Genomic DNA, 10806 nt, shown 5'->3' on the forward strand with positions numbered 1-10806 from the left:
CTATTGATGCACACTGATGCAAGCCTCATGAAATGAAGGGTAGCTTAAAGCAAGCATTAACCAGACAGACATTCATTACACACAGACACACACTCTCTCCCTGGCAGAAGTGGAGAGCCCTCTATTACAAGGTCACTGCAGATCTAGCCATGAACGAAATGAAATATCCACTCCGTAAAAAGATAGATAAAGGGCAAATAAAACCAATTCTCCCATTTACTCCCCCTGAAGAGAGATTGAGAGAGACTGCAGATATGTCAGACTCGGGCTCATTCAGTCGGAAGATGGCTGCTGTGCTGTTAAGCAGACAAGCTTTGAACTGTGTACAGATCATGTGCTTAAAATTAATATCGTCTTTATTGAACATTACCATTATTTTTGACCATTGTGTAAAGCTCTAATTTAGCTTTAGATTAGAAAAGATTATTGAGTGTTAAACAATAGCAGTCAAGCAGCTTTATTAAGATGCTCATACAGTCTTTGTTTTCAGACAAAAATGCTTTATGATGCTTTTAAGCATGTCAAAATGTATTTAAAAGCAATCTCAGCTAAAAAGAAGTAAAATCTTCACAAGTCATACATTTTCCATGTAAAAAGAACAGATATATATTGTATATGCTCACAACTGAAAGCAAACATTACACAATATGAATGACTACTCACAAAATGCAGTGTCGTCAGGGTAAACAGCACAGTAGTGAACTCTCACTCACAATCAAACAAACACGTGTAAAATTTCACTTACTAAGGTGTTTTTATGGAATAAATCAGTAAATTTATAGGAATGTGTCTGGCGCAAAATATGAACACCTGAAAATAAGTAAAACATCCATGCAGTCCACTTAAGACATTCTTCTGTCAAGTTCATGTCATAGAAAAGAGCAGTCATCATGGCACAAACGTCATTAAATACGCCTGAATTGAACAAGTCGAATCATCCTAGCTGATTTCCCATAAGATGTAACAACTTTTTGCAATGTAGAGGTATATATATATAGTATATATATATATCAGTGTAAAAGCAGTATTTTGTTTTGTCAGTCAATTGCTTCAAGATAAGCATGAGATAAATATATCACATATATCACAGCAACACATGGATTCTATCCTGTATGTTTATGAATATAAAACTTCATTAATGCAGTAACTTCATACAGTGTGCTAAACTTATAATGGCACTCCAAGTTCAAATGTTTTGAACGATATAAAAATGTCACTATTTAGAGATTTGCCTTACATCTCCCATCTAACACATCTTATCTTTATGTTACTCTGTCAGCTCTGTTGCCATCTTCTCGATCTCTAGCTGTCCAGGGAGCCGCTGCCCTTGTTCTTGTTGCGGCTGAGTGGGAAGGTGGATTTGCTCTGAGGTTGGGTCATTTTGCTGGCCAGATGGACAAAGGGCTCGATGAGCGTTCGTCTGTCGGTCACAGTGACCTCCCACAGCCTGACCTTCTCCTGCCGTGCCCACTGTTGAGCCGCCTCGCTGTCCACCCTCCTCTGATCCTGCAGGTCCAACTTATTACCCACAACAACAATAGTCACCTGTGAGACAGAAAGAGAAATATTCTTTACATTTTTTTCATGATGTCCTCTTATAATGTTAGTAGTTTTTTTTGTTGTTGTCATGTTTTATATCAAAATATCAATTAAAATTTGATTCCTCGTGATCTGACACTATAGTTCAAAAATTTGGGGTGGCAAGATTTTTTTATTGTTTTGCAAGAACTCTTATGCTCACCAAGGCTATGATTATTTGATAAAAAAAAATATATATATATATACAGTAAAACTGTAATATTATGAAATATTAGCAAAAATAACTGTTTTTTTATTTGAATATATTCTAAAACGTAATTTATTCTTGTGATGGCCAAGCTGAATATTCAGCATCATTACTCCAGTCTTCAGTGTCACATGATCCTTCAGAAATCATACTAATATGCTGATTTGCTGCTCAAGAAACATTTGTTCTGCTTTATATTTTTGTACCCAGCTAACAAAAAAATTGACTTTTATCCACGAATGATGTATAAATAATGTTTTGTGCAATCATTCTATTAATGTTACTGGAAGAACATTTGCTCGTAACTTTGAGAGAATCTTGCCAGAACGTTGCCCGTTAGCTGGGTAGAAAGTGTCATACATTTTTCAGGATTCTTTAATGAATATACTGTAAATTTCAAAAGAACAACATTTATTTGAAATAGAAAGCTATTTCAACAATATAAGTGTCTTTACTGTCACTTTTGATCAATTCGTCCTTGATGAATAAAAGTATTAATTAAAAAATCAAATCAAATCATATGGACCCCAAACTTTTGAACGGGTGCATAACAAGCACACAGACCTCTTTTTTATCACGGCAGCGGTCGATCTCTTTCTTCAGAGCCTCTACGCGTTTGAAGGACTCTTTGCTGTCGATGCTGTAGATGAGCACGAATCCGTCGGCGAAAGTGAAGTAGTGCCGCGGAAACTCCTGACCATCACGCAGCCCGCGCGTGTCGTAAAACCGCACCTGTTCTCGGGTGCCGCGGTCCGTTTCCACAGACCCGATGTAAATGTCCTCCAGTGTCTCCATGGTCTCTGAACCTGCCAAACGGGTACTATGTGAATCTACTCTTCAGTTATTTATTTGGGTTTGAGAAATGCCTGCTGTCGGGTAGGTGCTGTCACAACACTCACCTACAACATGGTTGGCGTAGAGCAGCTGCTCCAGAACAGCAGTTTTCCCCACTGATACCTGACCACACACCACCACCTTGCAGCTCTTGCCCATGATCTCTTACAAGCGCTCAGTCCTCATTAAAGTATAGAAATAAACTAGAGAAGTAGTAGAAATCTGTCACAACAAGAGAATAGTGAGAATAACTGATGTGTTGTAATAATGTTTTATGCAACGCTCACAAGAGCGCCGCACACACTTGTTTGGATAAACCTGCTGCGCCTTTACATAATCAGATTACTGCATAATTGAATACTAAATTGTATTCATCTTTGATAAATATTAAAATGCATAAAGAAGATGACCAAAGTTAACGTTTAAGGAAAGACTTAACTCACCGTACTCTCTTCCTGTTTATGTCAGATTTCAGCCTTCGACTAAATTTGACACCAGTTCCGTTGAGCTGCAGGGCGCCCTCTTCTGTTCGGAGGACAGCAACATGCCGAACATGCTCAGTGCGGTCTAACCACGTTTCATATTTCTAATAACCAATAAAAATGAACTAATAAGCCAAATTAACTAAGGTGAATATGTCAAAATGATGCGCTACTCATTCAGTCCAGTACATGATATTTCTCTTCGGTGTCAAGATTGGTGATGCATTGACCAAAATGTTCATGAGAATATTTAAACCCCTAAACTGTCACTTTTTAAAAAAAATAGGCACTATCCAAACTTAAATTGTTGTAATTTATGAACACTTTGGAATACAGACATAAGGTTGGTCTCTTTTTAAAGAAGAAAATCAGCAGATTATTGCAAAAGTATCAAAAAGTTATAGAAGTTTAAATTTACTGTAAAGAAAATAATCAAGTTTGGATGGCACCTGGTGGCTGTTTGTGGTATAGCGCCCTAAATAAACTCTCACAGGAACCTCCATTTTTTTCATATCAACTTCAAATTTGGCACATAACTTATTTAGACATAAGGCTTTAATTTTATACCAATTTTAGAGTAAAACCTGTTATGTAAAATATTTATTATATATAAAACAAAATAAGTACAATGCTAAAAGACCGTAATGCATTTTGTAATATGACACTTGACACTGCCCACTAAGGGGGAGGAGACCGCCAAAAGATTTTAAAGTACCGTTTCCATGGTAACGCAATGTCCGATTTCAAAATGGTTTTCACAGGGTGAATCTTGGGCTTCTTAGCTTTCAAATGATATATAATTTATGATTACTAAAAGATTTGATAGAGAAAAAAAACAACAAAAAAGAGCGCCAAGCGTCCCACAGGTGGGGCAGTGACAGTTAAGGGGTTAAGGGCATTTGATACAAAACTTCAAAGAAAACACACAAGGAAAAACACATAGGCCTATATAAGCAAAATAAACAAATTAATGAATATAGTAAAAAAAGATAAATACATAGGCCAAAAATAGGCTGATACTATTTAAAACAATTAGCCTAACTACACTAAAACTAATTTTTAAAACGTAGGCTAAATAGGAAGAAAAATAAAACATTGTAAATATCACTAAAAATGTCTTCTATTGTTTCAGATATCTGATTTGTTATCAATAACACATTATGACGTAGCGTAGCCTATATACAAAGTCATACTTGCAGAGGTTGTGAAGAACCATTGGTTTCACCTTCTCAAGGAATAGGCCTACGCTTCCTTGACTGAATGAAATTTGAATAAAGGATAATAAAACATTTTGATTGTGAATGACTCTCTGTTTTTACTGAATCGACTGAATGAATGAATGAATGATCTATTTATTCGGCTGACCACCTGTGATCATAAACAGGATTAATATCTCATTATTACATCAACTGAAATTAAAATAACACTTATTATAACTTTATAATAACTTTAAATGTAAACAATTTAGCTTTTAAAGCAAAAGTTCAACAATGCAATACCTATCAATATCATCTTTGAAGAATAAGAAAGCTGTAAAATGTGTTAAGATGGCCAGTCCATCACAGGTTAATAGGCCAATTTGTAAACATTTATATTATTTTATTTTACTTTTCTTATGTTTATTTCTATCTTTTGAATGACATTTTTGCCGTTTATCCTAAAGTACTCCCTGCCTGTATTTTTAAATCTTTAAAACCAATTTAATAAATAAATAGTATACTTTATTATGCCACATTCAGAAAATATGGTCATTTGTCGCCACCTACTGGTGTAAACGCAACGTCACCTGCGATCACCGAGCGGATCTTTTAAGTGAACTGATTCAAAAGACTCGAGTCACGTGAATCAAAATCCCTTCTATACTATTTAAATACATTCTTTAAATGGTTTCACATAATTATAATAGTTACTACTGATGTCCAGAGAGATATGTGTGCAGTCTCTATTGTTTGAAAACAATGTAAAGAGCGTAAGGCCAGTTTTTTGAAAAACTAGGAGCCGTTAATTTGAACTAACTAGACAAAATGCTTTGTGTTAAATTTTAGTGCACTTTTATTTCTGAAAATTGTTTCTACACACACTATGTTATAGTAGGTTCTCGTATCCGTTGACCTACTATGGGCATATTGCGCACGGCTGCGGAAGGCGGAGCTGAAGGCGGTATGAAAGGCTCACATGCCTCATCTCATCCTCCGCCTCTGGACAGCAAAATGGCGACTGTTGACTACGACTCGTCTGCGGATCCAGAGATGGACTTAACCAGCGACGAGGAGTTAGAGAGGTACCCGAAAAAGCGATCACTTTAATCTGATGCCGGGCGATCTGTTCGTGAGGTTGCTGGGTTTTAGAGAAGCCTTGATCGGGCTCACGGTTGTATAAAGACCCTGAGATCGTGATTGCCGCATAACTTGAAAATCAAGGGGTGTCTTTGGCCTAGCATGCCAGGCAGCTGCGTTTAGTGTTGGGGTGCCATGCTATTAACCTGGTGTTATTCTTAACACATTTTAAGTGAGCTTTGCCCTTTTTAAGCGATGATCAAGGGTGCCGCGCATCTTGTTATCACAACAGATGTGCTGTTCGGCGTGACACAGTTTTAGGGTGAGAATTAGGTTGAAGGCAGCGTGACATCATTGCTCTCAACAACACAATGCAGACGCACTTAAACCCGCACACATCCAGTTAATCATCGCATTGTTGTATTAAATATTTGAAACATTAATAGTCGTTGATGGATATCCTTAGTAGGTAACTACAATGCATAAAAGAAAGAAAAAAAACGCACATGGGTAACGTTATAGAGGAAATGACGTTCTGTCCCTGCGGGTCTCCTATATTTGCAGGCCACTACTTTTGACACTTGCTTGGACATTTTGTCCAAGTTAGGAACACGAACAGATTTCGCAGCTTTTTAAAATGTATATCTCAGTCACTAACATCTGAGGCTGCCTGACATCTACTTCGATGACCGAATTTTAATTTTCGATGTAACGTTACTGTCCCTTTTAATGCATATGACGTTTCGATTATGTTTATTTAGTGTTTAGGTGTCATTAATGTCAATCGATGAATTTGAACCCCGAAGTATTATATATGCATGTATGTATGTATGTATGAATACTAGCGACCTATAAGAAGTCGTTCACTTCTGGAACTTTCTGTTTGTTTGACGGTTCTGTGGGCGGACGGAGGCATGACGTGAACTTGGAACGTTGACTTGGAACGATCGGTTACCGAACTGTAACTGGACGCGCGAGAAGTGCAGTTAACCTCGGGTCTGACATAACTTTCCTCATGTTAAGTGTAGTTAGTACTAGCGACCTATAAGAAGTCGTTCACTTCTGGAACTTTCTGTTTGTCTGACGTTTCTGTGGGCGGACGGAGGCATGACGTGAACTTGGAACGTTGACTTGGAACGATCGGTTACCGAACTGTAACTGGACGCGCGAGAAGTGCAGTTAACCTCGGGTCTGACATAACTTTCCTCATGTTAAGTGTAGTTAGAGTATTATCTGTCAGAGTCGCACACTACTGTAATGTTACAGTATAAACCTTATGTTCCTGGTGAACTTTAAGTACTTGACTTGAGATTTCTACTATAACTTGTCTGCTGTTGTTTTAATAGTTTTAGTTACGGTTTCCCATGTACTCTAATGTAAGTTGAAGGAATTAATTTTTAACAATAACTTGCAAACCTCTAAAGACCTACTGTGAGCTATGAGGTTGTTAATAGATGGTGTATGCTTTTGTTGAAGCCACCAGCCTGCATTATTTCAATTTATTTTTTTAAAGAGCAGGTCATATGGTATTTTGGAGTCCCCTACAACAGGTTTAAATGCATCTAAGGTCAGAAAACATTGTAATTTTCGCAGAATATACATTTAATATTAGTCATTTGCCAGTGATTTCTAAACGGTTCTTTCCAAGCAAGTTCGGAGCAAACCCCTCCCTTCCATAAGCCTACTTTGCTCTGATTGGTCAGCTGGCCAAGCCAAACTGGACAAATGTGGCCAGTCACACTAATGGCGCTTTTCCACTGCATGGTACGACTCGGCTCGGCACGGCTCAGTACGGTACAGGACGGCTCAAAAGGTGTGCTCGTTCAAAACAGTTGCGTTCGCTGGCTGTGCTGATTTAAATCTAGCGGTTCTGTTGTGTTTGTGTCGCAAGTTCAGTTACGCAGGTAGTGACGATTCTCTCCGACCAATCCGTGATCAGCAGTTTACACGTCACGTTTTGGTAACGGCACGGTTCGCTTGGAACCCCAACTGAGGTGGTACTAAAAAAAGTACCCATAGCAGTGTCCAGTGTTTCCCATTCATTGAGTAAATAGATTTTCCAAAAGGCTTATACTTTGTTGAATAAACTGAGCACTGCGCGTTTCAAAATTAAAATGTAAGCGGGTGTTTTTATATGAAAAGCTTCGATGTCATTTTCATTTCGTCTTTCCTGTAATGCCTGATAAAGTAGCGTTTGTGAGCGCGGCGCTGATTTTGATTACAGCCGTTACCGGGGAAACCGCTATATCTCCCGCTCCAACAGCACCTCCTGCTGGCGGAGAATGAATTTGCATTTGCAAGTCTGTGGGAAACACTGGTGTCTGTCAGCAAACATAAACAAAAAGCATGCTTCAGAACTGTTTTGAGAAGGTGCTTAAGTTTTGAGCCATGTATTATTACTCTGAATTAGGCTACTACTACTATTACTATCTTGCACCCTGCAATAATCATTTACTCAAACTGAAAAAGAAAAAAGAAAGAAAATCGGCATCATATGTCGGCCAACGGCTGCCCTGATTTCTAAATATCGGCATCGGCCAGTGAAAAACCCATATCGGGGGACCTAATATTTTGTATTCTCCATTTTTAATTCATGTTATTTGCAATGCTTCATGGGATTGTAGTTCATTCTCTCATTAAAAAGGTTAAGAACACAGTCTTGTACCTTGTATCTTTTTTTTTTTTTTTTTGTCTGATTGTCAAATGTTTTGCTTCAAATGAAAGTTTGTATTGTTGTGATTCACCTCATAGATGGTTGGTTTGGTTAATGGCTTAAACTCTTAAACAAAGGTAAGAAAAATGAATGGGGAAAACGCTTCCGGAACAAAGGCTGTTGAAAAAGTGGGCAGGCACTAATGCACTCTATAGGAAACACCTACAACGTGTCAAGACTAAATTGTGCATGTGATCTAAAGTGTTGTCAGCTCATGTACCTGCTCTGCTAATGATTCATGTCATTACGTCATTTCTCTCAGAAAGCACCAGTCTGGTTTTGGTTTCCAGATTAACTGGAGTGTGTGAATGTGTCGTCATGCTGTAGGTCTGAATAAAGCACTATTTGCATGACCACACAGGTGGCACAAGACAAACACGTATCACTACAGCTGCTCTGACAGAGGAGAGTGAGGTTGAACATTGGCGTGCGATTTAAGTGGGCTCCGCTGTCGACTGGTGTGTAAAACCCTCTCGAGAATATTCCAGAGATAAAGGCATCATTGACTAATATTTCAGCCGTGTGATATGAAAGAAGGTTTTAATGAAGTAGATGGCGTGGCGACTTGCTTTGTTATTGTGACAGGGGTGCATGTTAAATATATTGTTTGTGTCATCTGTCTCAACATGCCTGTAGCCAGCTATGAGGTCACTGAGGTCCTGGACCTCGGTATTTTTCCGAGATGTACTTTGTGAAATAATTGCCTAATATAATATTAACTTTACCTTTACCTTTAAAAACACTTAAAGCATTACCTTTCATGCAGTGTGTAACACGGCTCTAAGTGAATGAAAACATCCTGCAAAGTTTTAAATCTGAAAGTGCACCGTATAAAATTGTCTCTCAAAAGAAAGAGTCGACTCTGAATCATTGAAACGAGTTGTTTTTAAAACGAATCCCAAGCCGTTTCATGTTGACATTAGCATATTGCCTGCTCACTTGTTGGTCTTTTTGTGTTGGTTTGAATGAAAATGCTCATTTATTCTTCGCCACTAGGTGTGCTTTTGGAGCGATAAAAATAGCGGTTTTCCCGGTAACGCTGTACACAAAGCAGCACTGCGCTCACAAACACTGCTTTATCAGGCATTACAGGCATGATGAAATAAAAATGAGACCAATCGACCAATCACCGCAGGTTAGCGTCACGCAAAGGAGGGGTTTGGAAAAATGAATCGTTGAGCGAATCGTTTGGGAGTCGTTGAGCACGTAAGGTAAAAATAAATACATATAAGACAATGAAAGTGTTTTTTGACCTTGCATGCATGTCAACCTGTTGTTAGGGACTCCCAAAACCAAAATATGAACCTTCCATAACCCATAATAGGGGCACTTGAAGCCTCCTCATCTGAGCTGTGTCAGCTGTCTGTCACGGTGACAGTCACTGCTCGTCAATGTCAAAATATATTTGAGATGACCAATCAAATCAAAGTAGGCTGGCTTTGTGTTCACAGAAGCTGCATAGTGCGAATTTCAATGCGACGCTTCAGTTAGCGGCTATAAAGTGCGGGATGTAAGTGGCCAAACATTTCATATCTGGCAGCTGTTTTACGATCGAAATAGGGATGTTAATTTTAACCGGTTAACCGGCCGTAAGAATTTTGACTGATTAATACAATCAGTTAAACGGTTTAAAAAGTCATTTAATTTATTTATTTTTTCAGTAATTTATCAAAATATTTAAAAAGGTTTGCTGCATGGTTAAAATGTGCTATGTGTATAAAAGAATGTGTTTTTTAGGCGGACAAACATAAGTCGCGTATAAGTCGCATTTTATTGTTTCATTCAGAAAATACCGAATACCGGTGTTTATTTGAGTTATGATATGAATTTTTAAAATACCGCAATACTGTATGTCGCTTAAACATCGTTCGGAACACGACACTGTTTGAAAGGGGTCCGTTTTCACTGTTGGTGAATTGCTGCTTTGTTAACTGACAGTTCATTGTACTGTGATCTAAGTAGGAGTAATTGTGCATTTGCAACTATAGATTTAGGTTTATTATTGTAGAGATCTGTTTCAAGTTTTTTTTAGTTTTTTTTATTGTCTTCATTTCCATTAGTGTTCTCTTTTTCTTTGAGCTGGTAAAACTAATTATTTGGCCCCTAATAAAGGCCTTAAATGCCTCCCATCTTATGCTAGCTGATCTTCAGCCGGAGTTTGGAAGGTGTAGGATCTTTCCCCGTGTGTCAGCAGGAGCCGTGCTGGAAAGATTATTAAGTGCTTATGAATCCCCTTGTCTCGCAGCCTTCTACGCACGTCATCATAGTCGCGTTGCATCTTGTGTATACCAGCGGAGAGGTCTGGATGAAAACGGACCTGTTCGTTATTATACAGAACATTCCCTTTGGTTCTGGCTGCCCTTAGTACCCGCTCCTTATCTTTAAAGTTCAAAAACTTCATAATCAATGTCCTCGGGCGTGTCTTGCGCGAGTCGATATATGTCGGAGTGCCGATTCTATGAGCGGGCTCAATTACCAAGTTCCCTCGTGGTTCTATTCCTAAAGCCTCCGGTATCCACTTCTCCAGAAATGCAACCGTGTCCTGGCCTTCTGCTTTCTCCGGTAGACCCACCAGTCTGACGTTGTTCCGTCGGCTTCTGCATTCCAAATCTTTGCCTTTGTTTGAAAGGGTTTTGACGGTATTTTCCAACGTGCTCACTCTGGATATTAGCCCATTAATGTTGTCTTCAGCATCAGAAATACGTTGTTCAGCTT

General features: G+C 38.5%; 2 protein-coding genes across 3 annotated transcripts in view; one reads left to right on the forward strand and one right to left on the reverse strand.

The window, feature by feature from the left end:
* Positions 1-458: 458 nt before the first annotated feature.
* Positions 459-3163, reverse strand: LOC107729182 (NF-kappa-B inhibitor-interacting Ras-like protein 2). Of its 2 annotated transcripts, none has more exons than XM_016539592.1 (4): positions 3064-3163; positions 2686-2842; positions 2351-2592; positions 459-1545 (listed from the first exon to the last, which is right to left on the reverse strand). In XM_016539592.1, the coding sequence occupies exons 2-4, from the start codon at positions 2777-2779 to the stop codon at positions 1303-1305; spliced, it is 579 nt and encodes a 192-aa protein (XP_016395078.1). In that variant the 5' UTR covers positions 2780-2842; positions 3064-3163; the 3' UTR covers positions 459-1302. The 2 variants fall into 2 exon arrangements, with proteins under 2 accessions (XP_016395078.1, XP_016395079.1); XM_016539593.1 differs by having other exon boundaries at positions 2686-2823; positions 3064-3151.
* A 2056-nt stretch (positions 3164-5219) lies between these two features.
* Positions 5220-10806, forward strand: part of LOC107729181 (dnaJ homolog subfamily C member 7-like) — a 22184-nt gene continuing 16597 nt past the window's right edge. The window contains exon 1 of the mRNA XM_016539591.1: positions 5220-5383. Within this exon, the coding sequence (XP_016395077.1) occupies positions 5220-5383 (164 nt within the window). The remainder of the gene's footprint in view (positions 5384-10806) is intronic.

This window comes from Sinocyclocheilus rhinocerous, unplaced genomic scaffold (genome assembly GCF_001515625.1).
Source record: "Sinocyclocheilus rhinocerous isolate Xijiao unplaced genomic scaffold, SAMN03320098_v1.1 scaffold1029, whole genome shotgun sequence".
Classification (NCBI taxonomy): Eukaryota; Metazoa; Chordata; class Actinopteri; order Cypriniformes; family Cyprinidae; genus Sinocyclocheilus; species Sinocyclocheilus rhinocerous.